General features: G+C 36.4%; 1 protein-coding gene across 1 annotated transcript in view; it reads right to left on the bottom strand.

Annotated features, from left to right (window-relative positions):
• The window catches only part of LOC128741567 (uncharacterized), a 39,833-nt gene extending 21,626 nt beyond the window's left edge, over window positions 1-18,207 (bottom strand). Inside the window, exon 1 of the mRNA XM_053837483.1 lies at window positions 17,791-18,207. Coding sequence (XP_053693458.1) covers window positions 17,791-17,911 — 121 coding nt within the window. The 5' untranslated portion in view covers window positions 17,912-18,207. The remainder of the gene's footprint in view (window positions 1-17,790) is intronic.
• Window positions 18,208-26,931: the final 8,724 nt, after the last annotated feature.

Raw genomic sequence — 26,931 nt, forward strand, 5'->3', positions numbered from 1 at the left:
TCGATACAATTTTTGTAAAGGTATCGATCCCGTTGAAATATCGGGCGGCAAGTATCGATACCAGTGGTATCGATATCGGTATCGATACACTGACAGGGTGCAACGAAAACCACACTTTTGTTTATTATTTAGCTTAATTTTTTAGAAAATTATATGCGTGTGCTTTTACTACTGTTGATTCTCTTTCGTTCTCATACGAAATCTCGTTAGGAACGAAATAATAGCTGATGTCGGACTGGTCAGGCCTGCGGTTTTAAACTCTTTTGACCGGAAACTGCAACGAATTGCTCAGGATTGCTACAAAATTTATTAGAAGATCTAGTGGAATGATGGAAATGAAAAATAAATTTTAAAAATCGGACAAAAAGTACAAATCCGTTTTCTTAAGTTGGTAAACCGATTTTTTGCCAGATTGATCGGTCACCGGCTTTGCAAGTGAAAAACCGGCCGGGCCGGCCAGAAATCGACCACTCAGCCAAGCGCTAGCATATGCTTTTATATTTTGCGTACGGTTTATGCTCCTTGATCGAAATGACTTACGAAGGGAAAAGTAGACCTGACTTAGCTAGAATGCGTCGTTGAATCTGGTTACTCGTATGATTGACGGCGGTTGACAGAGATCCCTAATTTATGAATTCATCAACCCCTTCCAGTTCATCTCCGTCAAAAGTCATTTCATGCACTCAGGGTTTCTTCACTTAACAACGCAGTTGCGGCTTCATTGACGGTCTTGCGTATCCAACCACATCCATCTTCGAGTGCCAAGATAGCTACCTCCATTGAGGAAAGCAGAGCTTCACTCAGCAACTTGCGAGTTGTCTAATTGATCGCATTTGAAATTAATTTTAAAATCGGAGCTGGAATTGCACTTGAAATTTTACTTAAATTTGAACCTGAAATTAAACTTGATATTGAACTTGAAATGGGAACTGAAATTTAACTTAGAATTGAGCATGGCATTATGCTTAAAATTGTACTTCAAATTGATATTGATGATCAAATGATATTGGACTTCAGTTTGAATCAATTTCTACTTGGATCTTTACTTTAAATTGAGCTGGAAGTAAGACTTTAAATTTAACTTAAAATTAAACTTGAAGTGGAACTTGAATTTGGACTTCAAATCACACCTAAAATTGGACGCGAAGTTAAACTCAAGTTTGGACCAATTCAGACTAGAATATATAAATTGGACTTCAAATTACACATGAAACAGGACTTATAATGAGACATGAAATTGAACTTGAAATAGGACATAATAAAGAACTTAAAATTTTACTAGTAACAAACAGTGAATTGGATGAAAAATTTGACTAGAAATTATACTTACAACTTTGCCAGAAATTGGAGTTAAATCGGACTTATAATTGGACTTGAAATAGGATTTGAAATTGAATTTGATTTTTTTACATCACCCAAGAAATCCGACTTTAAATTAGATTTCAAATTGAAATTGAAGTTTTACTTAAAATTTGATTTAAGACTGGAACTAGGAATGCATCTATTTTTGCAGAGTTTATTTATCGATAAACAAAATTAGCTGCCGCATTAATTAGGTACACCTCTTATTTTAATTTCTACGAGTTCGAGGTGGTCGGATAACATCTGCAGCCAGGGATGCCACATATAATTCTGTGTTTTTTGTTGGAAAAATCTGACAATCTGTACGGCGAGGAAAAATATCTGTGCAAAAACCTGTCCAATGCAAAACAATGAGAGTGAAAGAGATAGAGAGTCATTTTGCTGACTATTTCCGTCTCTTTCACTCTCATGTAAAAGCTCAAAAATCTGTTTAATCTGTATAATTTGGCGAAAATCTGTATTCTATGCATACAGATTCTGTACAGGCGATTTCTTTCAAATATCTGTTAAACACAGAATAATCTGTGCATGTGGCAACCCTGTCTGCAGCAGAGAAATACGCAGAGGTATTCTTGCCGGAAGCCGTGCTTCCTACGGATTCTACAAGACCCTACAATCTGGCAAGCTTCATCCCTGTACCAAATGTACCATGTACAAAGCGCAAATAAGACCGATAGTCTACGGGCACAAAACGTGGACAATGCTCGACGGAGACTGGTCACTTTTGGACGTCGTGTGCTTAGGATTATCTTTGATGGTGTATGTGAGTACGGTCTATGGAGGAAAAACATAAACCACAAGCTGGCGCAGCTTTTCGGCCAACCCAGTATTCAGAATGTTGCTGAGGCTGGAAGAGTACAATGGCCGGGACATGTGAGAATGCCGGAAAACAATCCCGTAAAAATGATGTTTGCCTCGAATTCGGTTGGTACCAGGCACAGAGGTACGCAGCGTGCTTGACGGTTAGACCATATGGAGCAAGTCCTGGAAAGCATGGGACATTCGAGAAATTGGAGGCGGACAGCCATGGATCGAGTTTGTTGGCGGAACATTGTTATGCAGGTGAAATCCTAATGGACATCGCATTAGGATAAGTAAAGTATTTTAGTTTCTCTAGCATTTACTATAAAGGTATCGATACAAATATCGTCGTTTTAGCATCGATACTGGCCGGTATCGGGACGCTCAGTATCGATCCAAAATATCGATGTATCGGCTCAAAAGTATCGATTTTTTCGATACAGATACAGTATCGCCCAATGCTACTGTCAACATATCAGCCGCGATTCTTAACGCGAGTGTTCGGGGAAAGGCTCCGTTCCTATGAAATAGACCAACCTCGTTGTTTCTACGTCTTGACATCGAATGAGGTGTCAGGCATATAATTAAGTTTTTATAACGGTAGATTTTACAATTGAAAGGGAACGATAGAAGACAGTAATAAAACAAAGAGTCGATAGGATATAACAGATTGAGATAAGGCGTGAATGGGAAAGAGCGGAATTTGTTTATGTAGGTGTACTGACCTCTAATACTTTCCTAATATGAGCGATGATTGCGGCTCGAAAATCATAATAGTTCGAAGCCTATCAAATTCATTATATCTTCAAAAACATGAAATACCGTAATTAATCAGCCGGTTTTATTTTGTCCTAATAATCCGAAAGCTTACAATTTTTTTTGCAGAACTCACCTTAAATTTCATTGTAACTTCGTTGTAAAACAATGTAAAACTTATAGTGAATGTACCACAAATTTTACTGTTTTTGGTTTTTATTTGTATGGGGAAAAGTCGAAAAATTTAGTGTTACATCACTTAATCACCCCCTTATTCGCTGTAAAATTGGCGGTTTCCATTAAAATTTACTGTGAAAACAGCGGTATTCATGGTAACTTCAGTGTAACTTTTACAAAGATTTTCACTGTGTCAATGTGGTTTTTCGAAGTTTTTCAATGTTTGTAACAGTGAAATTTAATGTTTTTTTGCTATACATTTTTATTCGGGTGGGCTTTTTGAATTTTTGTGACGTCTTCTTTTCTTTAACGGTATGTTCTGTATCATTATTTCTAACAAAATTTTATAAAATATGTCTACAGCAGTGTCGACATTTTCTTCATTCTTGAGAATATGTTGCCAATTAACACAGTTTAATCTACCTCTAATACTTTCATAGTTAGCTTTATCGTATTCAAAAACTTCTTCATATTCGCAATCGTTGGGTCTTTGGTATTGGTGTATAAATAAAGAATATTCAATATTCTTTAAATGTTGTTAATGTTTAAACTCATTGAGAAAAACTGAGGACACATTGTGTAAATATGTTGACCAAATAAAGATAAATGAACTCGAACATATTGATATTATTGCTTGAAGTATTTGAAAATGAGATTTGGTAGAAATACCGTAAATTTTTGCTGTTGCACGCTATATTTCACGTCGCTGCGTTAGAATGTATTCAATATTGCAGATTGCAGGAAAAATCCTCACATTGCGGTTATCTTGACAGCTGAACCAAACCATCAAAAGATAACCGCATGATTTATTATAGTAAATAAGTATTTGAAAGTTTACCAAATCAATTATTTTCCACCACAAACATGTTACAAAACTGATATTTTGTCGAACCACAAACCAGAAGACCTAAATTTTAATTTTGCGGTTGTCTCGCGGTTATCTCCTGAGCGCGTTACCACCGCCGCAGCAGGAGGATTTATTATAAGCGCCGCAATACACTACAACTATTTCTTATAGCCGCACCTTGTTTTCGTACCCATAACGATGTTTACCAATGTAACCAATGTATCTCTGTTAGTATTGGGTGACAATAGTAAAACTGTAACAGTAAACAGTAAAAGTATCCACTCAAAATGCCCTTAAACTGGACAAATTCATATATTCTGAGTTATTTTCCAAACAAAATGCTAGTAGGAGCACATACCTGGCACGAACGTCATTGTCATACATTTTTCTTGAAGCGCTTGCCAGGCGAGCCAGGCGTGCTGGTTTGATTTTACGTCAAATTTGACACCAGCTATAAGAATTACGCAATTATACGGTTGTCATCAGAAAATTTGTTGCACGTGGGATGTAGATAGTGAAAGATGTTCGTTTTTTGTGTTATCGGCATACGATAGGAAAAAATCTGACTTTTAATAGTCTATTTTTTACGATAAACAAAAGAGGGGAAACAACACGCTGCATTCATCATACTGCGCAGCATTAAATACATGCGGTGTATAGTATAAATTTTGCTTCAAAATTTGTTGTCAACCTCTATTACCACCACTATCGGAGGCGGCTTCAGCTGACAGCTGTCGTGACAGGTATCTGAGTAGAATGCATCCAAAATTTGTCACAGTGAAAAATTCAATAGGTAAATTTTCAGCAAAACCAAGTTTCAGCTAAATCCTGCCAGTTTATAGGTAAACATATTTTAAAGAGCAGGACGTGTTTTCTTTTTGCATGCGTTATACCGGTTTCCTGATTTAAAACGTACAATCTGGATTTACAAAATAAGATCGAGTTTTTATTGGAAAAATTTGAAGACAAATATTTATATTTTAATTTTGTTGTGCAACGCACTACTCAGTTATTTATGCAGAACCGAAGCGTGACATTGTGGGTGGCGCCTTTACCGAAGACACAATTTTGCGCCCCCTTGTTTCTTAATTCAGTCATCTCTCCAAGTTCATCATGATTCGTATTACGCTCCTTATACAGTAGTGTTAACGGCGCCCCCAGTGGCCGGATGTGCAAGTTTTTGACAGCATTTAGTCGTTTGTAAGCAATTCTACTGGGTCTATTTTCTTCGCAGATTAAAACTATAATAGATTCGCGATTCTTATAAACATATATATGCCATGAATGCAGTTTTCATTAGTCTTTGATCTAATGATCTGATATAGTCCTACGTCACCCTTTTGTACAACCCTTAGGGCTGTATACCTTGTAGTTTTTATACATTTGTATCATCTGCTTTGACGGTACGAATTGCCAATTTCCTCAAAAGTAGTGGTTCATTTCTTGAGAAGTCGCCTGAACAAAAAAAATTGTGGGATATCTTTTTAATATACGCATTTTTCTAGGCTTTCACTTTTTATTGATACGAATATACCTTCACACGCTTTTTCCCGAGTAATGTTAAAAAGAAAGTCACTCTCTTTTACTTACTTTTTCTTTTAATTTTTCCCAACCGTAGATAAATTTACAAAAAACTCCAGATAATATTTTTCCAGAATTCCTGTTTTGCTTGCTTGAAATATTCAAGAAAATCGATTCTTTTCTGTCATAACCCAACGAAAAAAAATTATCGTGAGAGTTTTCCTAAAAAAACAATTTTGCTTGGCAGATAGCAATTTTGTTACTGTCTATTGACTTTCAGTAGAGTTCCCAGCATAGACAAACAGACATAACACTCGGTTTCCATTCTTCGTACCGATTAAACCGTCATTTCAAATTTGGGCTTAGTTGGGAATGTCTCCGTTTTGGTCAAAGTGGCGCTTTTTGACGAAAGAAAGGGAATTCCCCAAAAAAATACTTACTATTTCAATGGATACTCCTGTTGGTATTTGATATTTGGGAATGTCTATGGTGCTGGTGTTCAGGCTAAATGTGAGGTACGATAATTTTTGTTGATTTTTCTTCCAAGAGTTATGTCTGTTTGTCTGTGCTCCCAGTCTTATTGATCGAGTGTTTTTGCTATATAATAAAGCTTACTGCTTGAATATTTCGAATCTTTTTAAAGCCCCATAGAATGAACTGTATGCTTACAAAGGACGCTTACAAAGTAACCCAATCCCTATTTCAATTTGTACGGATCATTTAATATTTGATGTTCTACGGTCGATTTTACGATGGGTGCTGTAGCGTAATATAGCTACGGGGTATTTGACTGCTATGGTTATTATTTTTATGTCTTTTACATTTCAACACTCTGTATGAGTGGCGGTTACATACTGGCAATTGGCAGTTTCACACGACATTCAATGAACTATGCGAACAAATGACAATCTATGCAATCGATTTACGTTAGATGTATAAGTTTGAAATTCGTACCTAGCTGCTGATTTTGAAACTTAAACCCTGGCAAATCAATCGTATGTCCTGGAGATTTGACCTAAAATGAACATGTTCTGACAATTTTCATTGGCATCGTCTGTCTCATATTAAATTTTTCGTAAGATAAATAACATCTATTTTAATAAAGTAATATAAAATCAAAAGCAAAAAACTATTCTTTGGCTTAAAAATAACGTATAGATATTTGACTCTAAGGAACATCCACATCATCAAAAAGCAAAGGAATTTTAATAACAAATTTCAATTATGGCAGAGTCAACACGGCAACTCTCCATCACCCAGAAAACCAAAAAAAATAGTATACTAGACTAGACCAGACTGGCCTCTTAATTGAGTTCGCTGTGGTAGGTCCTGTACGCTATGTATGCTATGGTATGGTATGGTATGGTATGAACTAAATTTTCCACCGTGGAAAAAGGCAAACACTCTAAAATACCTAAACAAGTTTGCACAGCGTCGAAAATGTTAATATTCAATTTTGTCTTCATTTACATAACATTTCGGCAGAGCTTTACCTACTCCAAAACGGTGTTCACACTTAGCATGATGGAATCCGCAAAATAAAATACCGAGCACGCAACCGCAGGACGTCATAACGTAAACTGTAGGGAATTTAATTGACAACAAATTGATAGTGCCGGTAGTGTATTTTTAGAGATTGTGTTTAGATCGTTGAGAAGCATTTATTTTTGAGTTTCGAAAGAGTTTTTCGTGAATTTATAAATCGATTTAACTCGACCTTCTACGTTTCAGTTAAAAATTGTCATTTTGATTCACGCTATGAAAAATGCAGCTTTCAAAAATTCGTATTTCAAAAACGTCCTAATAATTTAAGTGGTTCAGGTAGGCAAACAGACTACAAACAGACATTTCTCGATAAAATATTGTGTTAAAGTTTTTTTGAAACCCACTAATGAAAACTATTGTTTTAAAAACTTAAAACTCAAGTTACTAAAATAAAATACTTTTACTATTTTTGATGTTCTCAAATGTTTCTAGAATACGGAAGCTGGCAGAAGGTGGTGTGGCATAGGAATGGTGCGGTCAATTCTGGATTGCACCAAAATGCAACAACTTATTGACTACTGAAGTGGAAAGAACATATCCTCCCACTCACTGTTCTCACCAGTGTGCCAGAAATATTTTCGGAGAAACTGATGGCAAACTTTTCTGTTCACTGATGTATTTCTCTGTACATGGCGATTATGCTGGTTCGCTGAACATTGAGAACATTAAATTTGTTATAGATGAGTTTGATTGATTTCGCTTTTCTTTACATCTCAGAAGCTCGTACCGCGTAACCATTTACAGATGTTATACATTGTAATACTTCAAATAATTTTAATGTTAAAATAATGGTCTAATGCAATACATAATGCATAATAATTATTATTAGCAATAAGCGACGAGAACATTCAATACTATTCAACAACTGCAAACCATTCCAAATGAAAATCTTTTCGTTAGTTATATTTGGCTATGATGGCACTCAATCAGCTAATGACAAGATAATGAAGAATTCAATCGAATCATCCAAATAAATATTTCAACCATAAAGGTTTTTTTTAAGAAACATACAAAACCGCAACTCTGGATGAATATTTTCCAACTACTTAAGCAAATTTGAAAAGAAAAACTTGTCGCAATTAATTAAAATAGTTAACGAAGGATACTTTCAATATTAATCAATTACGTCACAGATTCGTGATGTGATTTGGGTTCAAGTGGGTGGCTCAATCTGAAGAACCGGAAAGTTGATGCAAAACTCTGGCTTCACATGAACGAAACGTCGTTGTCATCGGCTGGCTATGTCATCATAATTTCAGCAAACAACGGACCCAATCAAACTTCTCCGTTGCCGTGTTATGCTGAGTTTACATTCGGCAGCGCAGAACTTTCACTTCTGTTGGCATCCTTGCGAAGTGTACTCACAATACAAAGGTCACTTACTGATTATGACAGCAGAATGCTAAGTTAAAATATATAATTAGATTGCTGTGTAGGAGGCACTGCATTGTTCAATTAAATTAATAAATACATAGTGCAAAAAACAGTGTCCCAATAACAATAATCCTAATTAGTTTCACCTCAAGATGGATATAGTGCAATATACTCTCATACGTGTATAAAACCGCGTACAAGCAAAACTTAAGAATTACCTTAATATTAAAAATTAATCTCAAACAGTGGTATTATTGAACCCAACAATAAGCTCGATTTTGAATGAAATGCTTTGCATTAAATAACAAGTTTAAGAATCGTTTATTAGAGTAAAGAGACCCTCAGTCTATAAGCCTATTTTTAGCATACCTAAAATATAATCGATTTTAAAACTTTGTATACCTAAGCCAAACTTCAGGGCGGTTGGAAAATGATGTATTAAAACGGTTCAACGTAAACAGTATTACAAACATTCTCCTCATCGCATCGTTTATTTCTATACAAACAAATTCTTCGTCGTCATAACACGTGAGAATTTGTTGAACCTTTGACACTAACAATGGCAAAAGAATCCGGAACTGATGGAATATCTAGGCAACGACAGTATATGGAGAGACCGGTATCGTTGTAATATGAAATATAAACATCAACACAAAAGCATTTTCCCACTTGGCAGTGCGTCATACAGAAAGCTAATGTTTTTTTTTCACTCGCAGCTGCCAAAGCTAAAATCTATGGGCTACCAACTCGAGTAAACTCGCAAACGAGATTACGTATGGGATAAATATGAATACAATAACGCGGGGGTTGACAATTTCCGTAAATATTTTGCCTGCGGAAAAACAGCTCAGTATGACGGGTGTAACGCTTAGCAAACAGAATCCAAAATTTGCTCCAGCTCAAGGAAATCAATTTTGGCGGCGACGACGGGATATCATTTGCTTGTCGATTGGTGAAGATAGGATCTTTTGTCGAAATCCAAACCATGTACCTTAAAAGAATGACAACCGGCAAAAGTTAAGCAAAATGCCCGGAAATCCTTTTTGCCGTTGAATATTCCATCTGACAAAAGTAGGATGAGTACGTATCCGACTCGCGGTTGGGAAGCCGACCGTAATACTGACGATGTGGCATTGTCAAAGTGATAATGCTTAGGTACAATCTGAAAGGAAAATCGATCGGATGCAGTTGGTTCGGTATCTCACTTGCTTCCTCGCCATGTAAGCTTAGTTTCGCTTGCACGGAAACTTCGCTTGTGCGACTTGAGCAGCCACCATTGAATGAATCAGTTAAACTAATTAGCATTTTGTAACACAATTTTCAGCAGAAACTAGTGTATAGTGTATTCAGAACATTGCAACAGTAGGGAGCAAATTGAATTACAAAGCTACCGAACCCATGATTTATTTAATTTTGAATGAAAACTATTGATCCTTTTCAGTGAAGTTGGGTATGGATGCTGTGAAAATATGGCACCTACATATTTTCAACAAATGAAATTAGCTTCACCCTGTAGAGTTAGAGCCTCGAGTGATTATATGAAAATGTATCCCAGCTCCTTGCTACGCTTTTTCATTTGTCTTGGTAGTGCCAATTACTAGAGTGACATATTTATGTCTAAAATTTTAATTTATTTCTTTTGTTTGCAGTTCTGTATAGAGTTGTCCTCCAACTCCAACATCTCTAACCGTCATAAAATATATGTTTACACATTTTGACTTGGTGCAAATTAAAAAAAGTCTCACTCACTCACAACATTCGAAGTAAAAACTATGATATTATGAAATAGTCAATTAACTATGAAGTTTATTGATATATAAAAAAGTTAAATAATGAAAAATAGTTTAGAAATAAATGAAAATAGGATAGAAAAGTAGAAAATATTTGCTTCATGATGCTTGGTTCAAGAGTTAAGATTTTGGTGAAATATACGATTTCCGAGAAGATCGAATTTTATTGCAGCACTTCTGTAGGAAAATTGACAGCCTCCAATTTTTAAGAAATCGTTTTCGTTCTTTAGTCCATAAACTATGTACGTGCCTATATTGTACGTTGAAATCCTCCAGTATGAAAATGAAGCTTCAATTGAATAATATTTTTTGCATTCAAAATTGTCTTTTTAACGATTATGCTTATAATATCGTTGGAACATATTTATATAGTATTCATTGGCGCATGCTGCAATAGCTGAAAAGGTCACATTACTAATGTCCTCGAACTTTGTTGACACCTGCTACTCCATACCAAGATATAATGATAGTATATCGCTCTTTGATGTATAAGTACCAACTACGGGATCTCATCTCATCATCAATAGGATGTTGTAAATATTACGCAGAACGTTGTACCGTGGGTGGCAATAGTATTCAACCATTTGAAGCAGGAAATAGGTGGCGAAGAAAAAAAGATCGAAAACATCAATTTATACCAACTGTCGTCAAAGTTGGCACAATAAAAAACCTATGTCAACGCTGACACCAGCTTGTCTCCAGGGCGTTGGCGGATAACAAAAAAGTGATACCAGACAAAGATTAAATAAGTGCTGATATTAAATCGAAATTGTTGCTGAAATTCATACGTCAATCTGGTGCTGCTGTAGCAGCAAAGAGCGGAGGAAATTGCTGCCCTGGGCGGTGTAGCAATTTGCACTTGGAATACATATTAAAAATGTCGTTCCTTTCGCGAATCGAATACAGGCGTAAATGTGGGTGTTGCTAAGGAGGCGCTCGGAGCGGCACATGCATTTGGTATGGCACTGCAATTAGTTATTTGTCAAATCTGTCTCTGAAAGGTGAAAGGTATTAGGAATTGATTAACAAGATGAAAATAGTAAAAAAAAACACATCTTCAGAGTTTCCTACCAAAGAGAGGAAATTTTTGAATATCTTTTTCAAATTGATATTTTTCCTAGATTCCTGAAAAAATTCCTGGTTTTTACAGATTCAGTTAAACTAAATTCAAAACCTGAACCTGATTGAATATCAGAATATTTGATCCGTAACATTAGGAGTACATTATGCAAATTAAATAAAAAGAAAACTTATCCAATTTAATTCCACTATGTATATTATATTCTTGACAGATACGTATTTCGCCTACAGGCATTCAATTTCTAGGTTTCGTATTCTACTAAGACGCTCCAAAAACGTCAGTACAATATGTATAAAACCAAACTTAGAAAAAAGTACGACACGTGCCACAGTGTGTCACACCCAAGGTATTCCTAGACCTGTGATGTATGATAAGTGTGAATAACCGGAACTCGAACTACAAATTGCTAAAGAGAGGTGTTGCGCTGATACGTGGAACAGAAACTTATATTATTTGTACGTCAGTTCATCCAGCATATCAGCAATGACATACGATAAACGTAATAATAATAAAAGATATCCGACGAACAGCTGCAGAAATAGTGATAGAATTAATGCAAATCGCCTGGCCCAACAAAATTAAGCAGTAAATGATTTATTCGGCGGAAAGCAAATTTTGCAACGCAAATTCGGTAAACCCTTATTAAATCCAGTCCGCCCACATAGTGGCACTTTCCATCTACAGCTCGGTTGACGAAATACACCAAACGGGCAGATAACGGCAACTTTGCTTCCGTACACGGAACATTATTACCCATTATGGAATGTCATCGCTGTCGGTCTCCAGCTGCGGGAACTAAACTCCCAAAAAACACGTGTTAAAGTCCTATGACTGTGGACTTTGGCTTTGGTGTTACTATTCTGATGACAGCCGAAAGATACGCGCTGCGAAATCGTTTGTGGGCTAACTAAAATAACTAGATATGGTAATTTTTATGTGCACGAGGCTTGCTGAACTCTTAGTATTATTAACGTAATAGGGCAGCATTAACATGAAAACTACCCAAAAACGGATAAAAGCTTAACGAAAAAAGTCAGTTGAAAATTTACTATTACTCTCTCGTAAGAGTAGATATTTCAAGCTGATGATTCAATAATCGGTATCATTCAGTTTTGTTTATACAACGATATCCGGCGGATCTGTAGAGAATTGTAAATATTTTACATCAAATATATGTTTCATATAAGTAGTTGAAAACAAATTATGTCTTGGGGATAAAGTGAACAATTCACGATGTGGGCAAAATAAACAGTGCGTATAATGACATTTTATTTTTTTGTTGTGTACCGTCAATGCTAGATTACAACTGGATCGTTGAACGTTGCGAGGTTACTTTCGAATGATGAATGTTGATGGAATAAATACCTCTCCTGTGTAAATTGATTAATTGTTAAATGCAATAATGATGTCGGCTTTCGCTGCCGGATATACAGGAACCGTTATGCTTTTTGCAATTCTTTTCATAACAATCATTATTATACTGACGCGTTTTTATTCTTTTATATTTTCGTATTCATTGTTGCATGAAGAAATGAAGGATTTTGTAACTTAAATTAAATCCTTCACATCATTTTAAGATGATAAGAGTGGAACAACATATGTTTCGTCTTAGACAGGTTTGAACATTCTCAGATAAGTATCCTTGTAGAGTTGTTAAATCTTCTTGCAGCTCCTGAATAACTTGATTCTGATCAGAATTTTGATAAGAAAGTTCCATATTATCTGCTAATAATTGAGCTTACCGTGAAGTTTTTGGTTTGCCAGGTCGTTAATGTATAGAAGAAACCTTACATTACTTCCTTGAGGAACTCCCATGATTACATACTGGTTTGAGCTTATAGATCCATTGATTGGCACATATTGCTTTCTATCAATTAAAAACTTGTTAAATAGATCGTTGGAAGTTCTTCTAATGCCATAACAGTCCAGTTTACGAAGAAAAACTTGGTTATTTATCGTGTCGAAGGTTTTTTTTAAGTTCAGAAACAACACAGCTTCTGTTTTGCGCGATCCCATGGCGTCGTAGATCTCATCTACCAGATCACATGCCTCCGTCCGTCCATCCGCCGCCCAATCAGCTTCGAGGTATGACGTCTGACAAGCCAGTCGTCGTATGTTCGAGTCTCGGCTAGGCGGTACTGCTAGATAGAGTCAGTATAATTTTGCCCCGTAACTGTTCTATACTCTAATAGCCGGCAGCGAAGTCTGTCGATAAAGAAGGGTCAAGTCTTAGAATGACGTTTAAGCCCAACGATAGATAAATAGTGTTTTATTATCATTGGTTTAAGCCCACGCTTTGCCTCCGTCCATGTGCTGGATCCCTCTCTGAATTCGTATTGGCGACTGCAGAGTTCCACGAGAAGTCAAAGAAAATTGAGTAGCCTTCCAAATAGCAGTTGTTTTAGCACTTTGCTCAGCACCGACAAAGCAAAGTTGGAACCTTTATGGATGGGAATTACTCTAGCAATCTTCAAGCAATCCGGATAACATCCCAAGTAACAATTTGAGTTTTATTAGACTCTTATGATGGCATTTAAGACCAAAATTGGTCTTGAAGACCAGCAAAAGAGTACAATAGAACTCACATTGTTGCTTGGGATCCAGTTGTAACACATTCGTTGAAACAATCTCGTAGGAGTATTGCAAAAATCTGGTGGTGCTTCTTGACGAACTCAGTTGAAATTCCATCTGTGCCGCAAGTTTTGCCGATTACCAATTCCTTGATTTTCAAAATAACTTCTTGTTCAGAGCTTCGTTGAAGGATGATTGAATTACAGACCGGTCTTAAAGTTTCATACTTGTTTATGTCACGTGCACTGTCAATCAAACTGGTAAGCTGGGGTCCAACTGTACTGAAAAACAGGCGTTTGCAACAGTGGATCCATGGATCTATTCAACAACTCCTTGCAATGCAAAATGCAAAGTTGAGAATCGTTCCAGGGGATGCATTCACTTTAGAGTTTCGATTTGTGTTGAAAATCGACAAAAACCGTGTCTAAAAGTTTAATTTATTGATAGTACCGGAACTCGAAGGTCGATTATTGACGTACAGTAAGTCACATTGCATATGTTTCCGTTTGTGAAAACCTGAATTAATCGAAATTAACTTTCTCTCACTTTTCCACAGAAACTAAAAATAGTAGGGGGAAGATCTCCGTGCTCAGACGCAATTTGATTTTTGAGGTAAAACTCAGTAAATACTAATTTCTTACCTCAATTTTCTCTTTTATGTGGAGAAAAACAATGTTACAAAATACAACATACAAAATTTGCGCTGCTAGGTTAATTTGAACTTTAAATTTGAATTTGAATTAGAAAGTAGATAGCATTTTGTAATACAAACTTGCTGAAATCGACATATATCCTCTATGCTTTCACACGATAATTTGATCTATGAAAACCAACGTCAATGGAACAAAAAGCCCATCACTTAAAAACTACCGCACAAATCTTATGAGTTCAGTCTATGCAGGTTTGCTGCCAATAGTTGAATGAAATTCTATTGACATAAAATGTTTGTTGAGAGGGCTGATAACACGGAATGCACAAGGAAATGCACACGGCAACTCCACCTGCAAGGCACGTTGATGGATTGACATCAAGATAATATTTTATTGCATTTTTTCCTGATTTTTTCTGCCTTTTACGCTTACAATCTAGTGTTATTTTCCACGGAAATAAAACATATAGCACGAATTCTACACTAAGTAAGTATAGATTTCACTGACTTTACTGTCCAGTCATAGAGGACAATATTATGTTAGGCCATAGAGGACACACAACAGTTTCAAAAAATTACGGTTTTTCTGCAAAAATATATTTTCATATCAAATTTAAACTGTTTCCGAAAAGCGACTTTATCAAGCAGACGTTCAGAAATATTGCTTCTTTATTGAACATTTATTAAACTTTTACTGCGCTTTAAAGAAATGTTCTCGATTTTCTTTTTTTAAAGGTTGAAACGTTTGATCATTCTTATTTGTTTACCTACCTAAGGTAAGAAAGGAAAGAGGTCATAATTAATACACCGTATAAGCTTGCTATTTACAATTGTGTAATTCTTTACAAACATTTTTACCAATGTTTGTTTTTGAAAAATCACTAGTGATCCGAGCATAGATCCTTAAAGAACACTTTTTGAAAAGCTTCAATAGATCAATTTTGAAGAGCATCTAGGTACACTCAATTTTTTTTTAGACGGGGGATACGTGCCGTGTAAAATAAAACCGTTCAAAAAAACGCATTAATTCGAAAAATGTTGTAAAAAAGCCGCGTTAATTCAAAAATCGTCATAAAAACCGTGTTAATTAAAAAATTGTCAGAAAAACCGCGTTAATTCAAAAATCGTAAACATATACCGTGTAAAAAAAGACTTGAGTGTATATCCATTTAAAACTCTGAAGTTCGACCGCGCATCACTTGAGAACAGAGCGTTCGATTTGAGCCTTTTTTTTCATTGTGTTTGTTTCCACCACCGTAGGATTCAAAGTAAAGGGGTACATTTATTAACTTTTTCACATGCTTGAAGAGGCGGGTAAAAATGAAATTGACAGTATCATTTAATTCATTTTGTGAAATAAAATTTTCTAAATTAACTAATAATAGCGTAGTTATTTACTTGAGAGTAACAGTTATCGAAATTTGGCAAGCAATTCCTTTTACTAATTCTCATGAATCGAATTATGAATCAAATAAAAATAAAAATCTGATAACTATTCACATAGGATACATATCCGATACAAATCTAAAGCTGCTTGGTTTTATTAAATTTTATGAAGATTTTATTTCGAAATAACGATAACCTAAATATATATAGTGGACATACCCATTGGCAAGAAAAAGGAGTCATAGTTTTAATACTTATAGCTGGATTATTTAACTCGAATAAAACTATCCGTCTTTTCTAGATCTTATTGCGGTTCCTCATATTACCATAAAAAACTAGTTGACTATGTCACACTTCTTGCAACACAATTCTTAGTATTCGCAAGAGAACGCGTTCCAATACATTGGTGTATCAATACAAAACTTATCGCGGCTGCTTGTCAAACTGTAATAAAACTTAAAAGCTGCAATATTTGTATGCACACAAAGGAAAACAAATTGTAGTTTTGTAATGTTTTTGGAATGGTAATATCCAATCAAGCCGATTTATCGCATTTGTAATGAAGCGTTGCTAGATTTTATCGACGAAAAAAAAAGTTAGGTAATATTGATATTCTAGTAATTAAAAACCATGAAACAAAAATCCTGGCCGTTACGTAGTAACGAGTAGCGCAGACGAAGCTATTTTCGACGTGTTCGCATATTATAAAATACAGCTAGAGCAATATTATGGGAAATTGAGCTTAACTAATCGAACTTATTTGTTTTCTTTAGACAATAAGTTTTTGTAAATCAGCACTGTATTGATGACGTATTTATTTTACATGCTTTTTAGACAAATATGCACGATGAAATTTGATGCGCATATAGTTTATAACTGTGAAAATTGTCAAAAAATATCTATTTGTTATTTGACATATTTTAAGAAGATCGCCATTGATTGCAGGTTGATCTGACAGCAAAGCTTAAATGATAAAAAGAAAACCAAAATTATTTATATCCTTGAATTTAACCTTCTTTATGTCATTTCAGGTATTCTACTAAGACGAAGCCGCTTAGTTGGTTTCGAGGTACGATGCTGGTCTAGCAAGCTTGTCGTCATACGTTCGAATCTCGGCTATGCAGTGCTGCGCTAGATAGAGTCAGTAGGATTTTTGCACTAGCCCTGTTACTGTCCTGTACTCTAATAGCCGGCTCAAGTCTGGCGATAAAGAAGCGTCAAGTCTTAAGAAAGATGTTTAAGTTCAAGGCTTTGCTTTACTAAGCCACTCAAATAAACGATAGTTAATTTGAGCAAAGTTTAATCCCTATTTCTTGAGCTTGTATGTATTTGCAAATCAGCAAAACAAACTGTTATGCTGTTTTAGATTTTCTTAAACGCGTAGTTAAAATGTTATAATATTGGAGCCAAAATGCCAATAAATGTATTTTGAAAATATTTTTCATATCGTCCATTCAAAACAAATTTAGCATGTGGCTCTAAGGCTCCAAAAGCCGCCTGTAGACGACCTTACTAGCCGAAGGGTTAGGCAATGCAATTCGAGTAGAATTTGATGCCATAGCCCTCCAAAAAATATCGTTCAACAAACATGTAACTATAAATTTATTTCCTGTAACAATGCATCATTATTTCATGTACTGTTTGAAAGTAACGCTCTGATCCATTGGATTATTTCAATACAATCGTATATACGTTTTGGTACGTACGTGATTCAAATTAAATGAATCACTAGAAGCAACACGCTCAGCTAAATTGTTACAGATGCGAAGAAATGGCATAATAAACGCCGTCTGGAAGAAGCCTTTTCGTGGCAGCCGTCTTATATGACTGTTATAAGATATCCATATGTTATCCAAAACCCTCCGCGTGCAAGGATATGCCAACAGCCTGTTGTAATTTTCTTTGCTGAAATAGCATCAGGTTAACTCACCATCCAGTAGGTTTGGGTATCGTTCGTCCGAATCGTAGAAATAACTGCTAGCTCCCTGCACACTAGCCACCAACATGATCAAGAAGCAAATTAACAGTCTTCCAACCAAATATTTATTCATCTTTGCTCATCTGATTGGTTCGAGTCTTCGGCTGATAAGAACACTACACTTTTCGTACTTCCAATCACTTCCAGTCTGTGGATATCGAAAGAACGTGACCGATCAATTATTCACACCACCTTGAACTATATCTGCTATATCGTATGGAGACCACAATTCAGACAAAAGCCACGGTTTGCCTTTTCAGTCTGGAATTTCCGCAGAAAGTCACTTGTTTGACTTTTCCACTTGAAAAAGCAAAAGCAGCCTGCTTTCATGCACGATTTTGCACTGAAGGAGCGTCCGATAGCGACAGGACGTGCTTCCACTGTGTCACGAAAACACAGGCCGGAAGTCTATGTCTCAGTCTCACAGTCTCTCTTACTCGGTTGGTTTGTTTTCCTCCTAGTGGCAACCGCGAGCAACAGTAACCGACAGTAAAATGATGAACTGATAGCACAAGCCGGGCATTCTTATATGAGCTTTTCCCTACTCACAGCAGCCCGGCAGTTCGGTCGAGTTATCGCATCGGTGCCGAGACCGACGTTTCGCGACGTCCGATTTGAACCGAATCGGGTCTCATTTTTCCGACTAGGAGCACATCAGCCGGAAGCTGATGCGCGCCAAATTTACCGAGTGCCTATTTCGCCGCGAATAATATTATTACAGCACCAGGCAGTCTTGGGGAAGAACTAAGGTTTACCACGGCTCAGCTCAGGATATGCAGCGACGGCGCCTTTCGGCAGGCGACGACAAAACGCAACGGTAACATCGCCGGGTGCTATATCTCCTTATGGAACCTGCTCGTGGTGTACAGATTGGTGTACAGGTAATGAAATGACAGAAACAAATAGAAATGCCGATATTGGTCCAAACGATTCACATATATACATAGTTCAAATTCACGAAAAATTAATTGGCCTAAGTTTTGAAACATAGTTCAGATATTTTCAAAGTCAAAGTGTATGAATATATGGATATAGGGTAATACCACTTGCTTTAGCAGACAAAAATAATTGTACATATTGAACGACCGGTCATATTCACTAGATCCTGCATTTTATTATATTACTAGCTGACCGACAAACTTCGTATTGCCACAAATTAAACTGTGTTGTACATAAATCGTGAATCTCAGATGACCTTTGTCTCGAGTTTTGCAAGTTTCTGGGGAGTTCATGGGTGTTTTAATATACAAATTTTGCCTGATAAATACCTGAAAATTACACAAATAGAGGTCAGTAGATATAGAAAAAATTTATTTGTATGGGAGCCCCCCCTCCTAAAAAGGGAGAGGTCCTAATTCATCATAGAAAAAATTCATGCCTTTTTTATAGGTATAGATATGTTATAATTATCAGCTGGCAGGCCGTTTCTGAATTTCGTTTGTTTTTAGGCTAGTTTTTCCCATAGTGCAATGAAGTGTTAATAAAGCCAGTTTCAAAACTTTCATTAAAATACATTATTTAGTCATGAAAATTTCCGAAAGCTGTAAGCAAATGAGTTTATACATATATTCACTAACGATTCAGATAGAATTACTTCTAGTTTTTTCTAGTTAAGTGATTTTTATGTAGAATTTTCTGGCGAACATTTTAAGCATATTTTAACGCAATGCCCTTCTGGCATATAAAAAAGTTTGTTTTGAAAATGTTTTGAGATATTAGCATTTTTCGTTTTAAATTGCAGAAAAATATAAGATGTTGACAAACTAGATAAAAACTGATAACATCATTCGATTGCGCGGCCAAAAACCCATAGAAAAAGTATATTGGCATGTCTTTACATCAAACTCTTTCAGAGATATTTAAACCCGAAAAATTACTTTTTTTGGAAACTTGTAAAAAACGAAGTAGCGCCACTGCTAAGGGGATTGATCAATCGGTGTAAAACTTTGGAAAAATGGTTGTGGGGTCGGAATGTACAATTATGCCAACTTTGGTTGAAATCGCTGATGGTCGGATCCAATTTTTCCGATTTTTTTGTCCACTTGAGGTGGAATGATCCATGTCAAAATCCTTAGGTGTCCGGTACTGCGGGACTTCCCCCTACTCAACTTCGAAATGTTTTGGAGAAGACTTTACATATAAATCTGGTTAAATCGCGGTAATTTAAGACTCCGCAATTAGATCTGTGAATCGATTGTACGAGTAGTTTTGTTCGAGTTTCATAGTCAGTTATTTCATACGTCCCGTTCTTCTTGGCAATGTATATAACTACCATTAATCCGTAGGAAATCATTATGTCTAGATGAAATCTGCATAAAATTTAGTAAAGACAGCCTTTTTAGTAAACAGTAGCCTTAAGATTTGGCACTTGGGTAATTGCCATTTTGTCCAAGAAAGGAAATTCTCCCTTTTCATCCTGTTTTTCCTCCAGTTCATAGATAAAGTTTTAGATACTAGATTATGTAAGGATAAAATAAAGTATTACTCTGGGCGGATTGCCCATTGGTGCTCCCTTCCATTGTTTGTATAAATAACCACTTAATATGGAATAGTTCTTTTCCATACACAATCGTGTTAGCTTCAAATATCCTCCCACTTTTAACCTCTATGCGTTATCCTCATGTTGTCTCATTAGACAATTGATGGTAATTGGCTAATGGTAATTGATAATATATGGTAATTGATTCTTTCACAGGGACAAAATTTAATTGGAGCCATTGATAGTAAACCAGACCGTGGATTACCCTGGAACCCTAAATTAAATGACCTCGATCTGTCCGATGACATTCTCTTGCTCTTTCAATGGCAATATAATATGCAGAGAAAGTTTGATGGTCTCTGCGACAACTCCAAGGCAGCAGGTATCATAGTCAACGTCGCAAAGACCAATTCAGTGGGAGTGAGCATTTACAATCCTTTTGATTTCACAGTAGAGGTTTAAGAGGTGGAAGATTTTCAATATCGTAGGCGGAAGTCCTCTATGCTCGGACACTTGAGGCTATTCAGACGAAACTTAATTAGTCCCGGCTTTATTATATCTATTTTTCCTTTAACGTGGAGAACAATATTACAAGCATACAAAGCAACAAAATTGGCAAGACAAGGATCAGCTCAGCAACTTATTGGTCCTGAACCGTTTCTGGGCACCTCCACATCCGCCGTTAAAGGCGAATTGATGACATGGGAAAAACTAGAAATAGTATCCCGTTGGAATCAAACACAGGGTTGTAGACAAGCTAAACAGTTTATCTAAGCAAGCCCTGCAGTAGCTAAAAAACTACTCCATTTAACTCGTAGTGAACTACGCACGATCACGGGACTCCTAACAGGACACAGCCCCGCTCTTTATCATTTAAAAAATATCGGCAAGGTATCATCCGACACCTGCCGCTTTTGTAACTCTGAACTTGAACCTGCGCATCTGCTCTGCTATTGCGGAGCTCTTGCATTATCAAGGCACAACTTCTTAGGAAGTTTCCTTCTTACTCCATATCAGGTATGGAACCTAAATCCCAAAACGGTCATTGGCTTTATAAACCATGTAGTACCGAATTGGGGCACAGGATTACAACTATTCCGCTCAACTCCATCAATGGGTATGAGCGATCCGTAAACTGTGTACAGCAATCGGGGTCTGCCACAAAAGACGATCATTAAGACTGTCGCAGTGGCCTTTTAACCCAATGCCCTTCTGGCATACAAAAAAAGCAACAAAATTTGGACGGGAAGGTTAAATTTGAAATTAGAAAGTATTTTATGGCAAATTAGCTCAAATTGAAAGCTGTCCCCATTGGCATAACTATGTGGGGGGGGGGGGGCCATAGCCTTAGGAGAGATTTAGCTCCCCTAGAAAAATCAACCTGGTTTTTCAAATTTAAGAAAACAAACTATAGTTAGATAACTTTAGATAACAAAAACTTGAGAGTAATTTTATATGCATCACAGTTCCCATGCATTAATGTGCATTTAATTTTAAAATTCCGACGAAATAAAAAGGTCGAAAAAAATGCCAGGGCTATAGCCCTCCCTACAGATGAGCGCTAGTTCGATTCTGCAGGAAGACACTTAGGGACGATTCAAATATGACGTCCATCAAATTTCTGCTTTTTAGAACCCCCCCCCCCCTCCTCCCTCTGTCCGATTGAGTCACAAATCAAAAAGCCCCCCCCCCCCCCCCCCTTTGGACGTCGCACAAACTCGAAAAAAATTAAAATGAAAAAAAGCATGTAAAAGTAAAAGCCGGTTAATAAAACTTGCTTAACCTTTTAAGAGTTTAGTGTACGATTCATAAATGAGAAGAAAATAACAATTGCGTATTTTCCCGGAAAATTTAAATTAAAACTTCCTAATTTTGCCGGATAAAATGAGCATCCAAGAGCTTTTTAAACAAAATAACTAGAAGATTCCACGTGTTTCGTTATTTTTCTCCGCACGGCGAGTACCAACCAGGACCCTGACAACGTGACCTATAGCAAATCGTCACTAATGTGAAGCGAAGGCAACAGAGAATCTGCTTCATTTATTTGTTTCGACGATGTTAAACCTTGTTACGAACTTTTAAACTCAAAATAAATTGATGAGTAATGAATGACTGAAAAACTAAAGCTTTTGTAGTCTTTTTCAAATTTTTTTTCGATGGATGTCACATTTGCCTAAACCTCCTCCCCCCTTCTGTCACAGTCTGTCACAAAATTGACACCCCCCCATAAACAGTAGACATCATTATTGAATGATCCCTTAGCTGAAATCCGCCGGGATATTCTACTATACTCTGCGGATCCAGACTATTCAGACTATTGATGCGAGCCTCTCCTGCCGACAGGTCAAAGCCATGGCAGATGACCGTCAATAGTTAGGAAACCAGACTATTTTGTTCTGCCGAAACAATGGAAAACTCCTGGTTTTTGGCCGGTCTTTCCTGGTGAAAAAAACCCTGCTCTTTTCCTGGTTGAGTAGCCACTCTATAAAATCTGAAGTCGCTTTTTAAGCGATTTTTTCAAGCACGGTTTTTTGTCCGAGTAAAAAACTTAAACCCAAATTTCGTGGGACATTAAGAACTCTATCTTTTTACGTAGTTTTGAAAAATTGAGTTTTTTACATAATATGTCGAAAAATTAGAAACCTACAATTCTTTTTTTGTTTATGCGGTACAATTTGTTAAAGAAAAAAATTAGTAGAATGCAATGAAGACGTATGATGTTTAGTGTTAGTCAATGAAGTAGATGTTTCTAGTTCGGAGCAAATTTTCTTTTCGATAGCCCTTTTTTCTATGGAATTGCTGATTAGATGTAACGGATTTATCATGGAAAATGCTGATATATCAATACTTCACTGTTGTTTTTTATTCTTAAAATACAGATAACAAATAAAACAGATGAAACCTTTCGTTTTACTTCTACAAATTATTTACGTGTTTCGTCTCCGATGCAAGCTCCATTAGTGGCTGCAAATCGGAAATGAAATACGTGTCTGTTAGAAAAATAAATAAGGCCATTGCAAATAATTTCAAAAGTTTTTGTCACCCCCCTTGGAAATTGGCTTGAAAAACCGAGGGGCAAAAAAATAATTTGTAGGATATGAGTTAATTTTTTTTCATAACATGAATTGTCTGTGGGTTGTACAGCCTGAAAAACTCGAAAAATGAATGTACGAGTTGAGTTAATGCCTCTAGCACGAAACAGAAATGAAAATTCGAACAACGGAATTTCCGAAAATCGGCCGAAAAATTTTTCTTTCGTTTTTGTCTTTTTTCGTAGATTTTCACAAGGAAAATAATAACGTATATATTAAAAGCAAGAATAGATTTGGTTTTCACGTTTAAACTTTAGGTAAAAATGCCTCAAATCAATATTTTTTTTTGCTCGATTAAAAAAAATCTCTTTGTTTTTTTTCGCCCCACCCCCCTTCAGTGACCCAACACCGGAAGGACAAAAACTTTATAAAATATTTGTAATGGCCTAACTAGCAGAGTTAAAATGAAAAGTTTCCTTTTTCTTATTGTAACAAGAACGAACTAAACCGGAAACTAATAAAAGGAAACTTATTAAAAGGTTCAAAATTATTTTTTGTAGAACAAAACGACATTATTCAATGCCTTCAGATTCCGCAGTGATGCGCGGATATGGTTTAACATTAATCTAATTCAAAGTTTCTGAAAATCCGTCCCATTATGCAATATACGAAATAAAACAAGACAGTCTCGTGATAAAATCCATGAAATCATCTGGCGTCGTCTCTACACGACACATGTTTGAATTGCCATTATGTTAAACCTGTTAACAACGATGCAAAGTACCCGGTTAGTTGGCATTTCTCGCTGGTTGGTGTCATTACAGCATTCCAGTAACTTTGTCATTAAATGCATGACTTTCCAATTAGGCATTATCCTGCAAGAAGAATGCGTATCGTAGCGGGAGTGCCGTTAGGTGGATTCCAGCATTCCGCCGTCCTGTTTTACCAACACCGAAGCAAAGCGTGCCATCGAAGGCAAACTAATAGCAAAGCGTCACGTTTTGGTCCATGTTTCTCTTTGACACTCAGATACATAGTGTAAGTTCAGAGAAATTGCTACATCCGCACAGCATCCGAGGCGTTTACCCGAGGTGTTACATTCCGCACTCAACGACTTGCGAAGAGCGACGAGGCGCACCCATGCGAAAACCGTGCTTGCAAGATATGATAAGCGCACGGTTTTCATAATCTATCACCGCACGATCCAGCCAGCCCTTCGTACCGAGTGGGTGGTGATAGACAATGATTGCTGCTGAAAGCATCTTTGGCCGCCCGCCTGGAGACATCCAAGCCATGGTACAACATTCCGTATGACGTAGCTTGTCTAGGGTGCATGAGAGACATCAGAGACCCTACAATATGTGTCGTGCTGAGTGATGGCGATTAGTTTCGTATACGCAGGAGTTATGGGCGCTCCGCTGTGTGCGGCCGAACGATATCGATGGTTGGACTATTTTTTATTATGTCTCAGTCTATCATGCAGATGCGGGCCTGAAGGCTCAATATGACTTACTAATTTGTAAAATAAATCATCTTAACGATTTTACTTACAGTTGACAGAAGGTGAGTGCAACTAGTATGGATACACTAATTGAAATCATCTGGCGTCGTTGGATCATCAAAATACAAAGGCACCTCAGCACTGTCCTGTGCTAAATTCTGAGCTGTAACAAAATAATAAAAATAAGTATCAGTTCTTCAACCAGCTAATGGAGAGTTGCGAATTAATTGCCTACATTATTTGTATATTATTCAAAAGCAGTACCTCGCGACTTGAGCACGCGTAACTCAAATAATGCCGATATTAGGACAACTACTCTGCACATTTTTCTCAAGTAACTGCTTCTCAATCATGTCCCAACCCACTCAGCGTAGATTAAAGGGATGCTGACGAAGGAAAAATGGCCAGCAATATTGAAATAAATACGAATAATCCTACGAAACATATTATGCGCATATATTGATATTGAGTCACTGGCACTGGCCTGAAATTTAGAAACCGGCATCGCATACGAGAGCGATGTGAGGTTTTATGAGATTTTTCGCATAAATGATTACTAATGGCAGTTTCCATGCGTGACAAAATGTACCATTTGATACTATTTTAGTATTTTTTCCGTTTCATGTTTCATACTGCAGTAAATTGGACAATACATTAACTTTCATATTTAATTTTTTCGCCCAGTTTTGTTTTTACAACCAAATAAAAGATAATTAATAAAAATTTGTTCTTTTATTCATATCGTAAATAATGATACGAAAATGCCATTGCAAAGTTATATTTATGTCAAAAAAGCATACTAAGAACACATTCCACGCACTTGTACACCAAGAAATCGGCATTTAAAACTGCATATTTTAACTTATATTATACTGGATATGAACCAGTGATTATTGAACTACAAAGAAAACGTAGTTCTCAACAGAATCAACATACAGAATTTTTAATAATTAGCATATTGAAGTGTACATATATTAAAACATGGTGAAAAAAGCGGTATTTCTGCGAGCAAGAAAAAAGAGCAGAATAGTCCAAAAATAATGAAGAATGATATAAGTTAGTTAAAAAAACGATTGATATTTACTTGAGCGCAAAAAACATTGAGCAAATAGCACTAAGAGAAATGGTTGAAAATGTCCTTAATTCTATTCCTCGTGTGAAGTGGACAATGAAACGAAGAAACATCTTGAAATGTTCAATATTACTTCTACTCGAATAAACAACTTAAGCTGATAAAAACGAGGAAAACCAGTACTTGAAACTACATATCGGCGATGGTCCACTTGTGCACAGCTGTGCATTTATCTATTTTTCTCTGCCCTATCGGTCGCCCGTGTCCACACAGTAGGATGTTGAGCAGCATGAAACCGATCCCCTTAGGCCACAATCAAACCATAAAAGCCGGAAGAGTCGAGCGTAGGAATCAACCGTAACACCGAAGGCAAACAGATAACCCATCGCCAGCAGTGGTGAAAAGTAAGAGCAGACTCGTAAACGTCACTAAGTGAAAAACGACTTTCCCGACCAGTCTGGCTTTTCCCATAACAGCAGAAAGCATAAAATACTTTGTCAGTGTTAAAAAACATTTCCGTGGAAATGAGAAAATAGAATGCTGTACAGCAAAAGTTTTTAAATTAGTCTTGAATGACTGGTTTATTTGAAATAAAACGGAGATGCATTGAGAGCAGTCTTCATGTAAACGACATCTAGTTTAAATTGCTTGTTTCATAGACAAAGAAATTAACAGACTGAGTTACCAATAAATTTGCAAAAAGAAACAAAACTTGCGAAAATGTTAAGCTTAGCTAGTGTGCCCCTATTATGCCGCGTAATTTATTCGACTGAAGTCGAAAGCAACATTTAAAAAAATCTAATATAATTGATTAACAGTGAAAGCAAAAGTAAGCGCAACTTGTTATTGTGTTTATCATTAAAATATTCTAATTATTTTTCCATTTTGAAATTCCAGTGCTTTATTTACTTACACTTACCTAATGGTGTACTTTAGCTTATCTCTAATAACAGCTACTATAGCGCAATTACGACTATCAATAAGACATTTTGTAAAATGGAATGAAACC

The sequence above is a fragment of the Sabethes cyaneus genome, chromosome 3 (assembly GCF_943734655.1).
Source record: "Sabethes cyaneus chromosome 3, idSabCyanKW18_F2, whole genome shotgun sequence".
NCBI classification, from domain to species: domain Eukaryota; kingdom Metazoa; phylum Arthropoda; class Insecta; order Diptera; family Culicidae; genus Sabethes; species Sabethes cyaneus.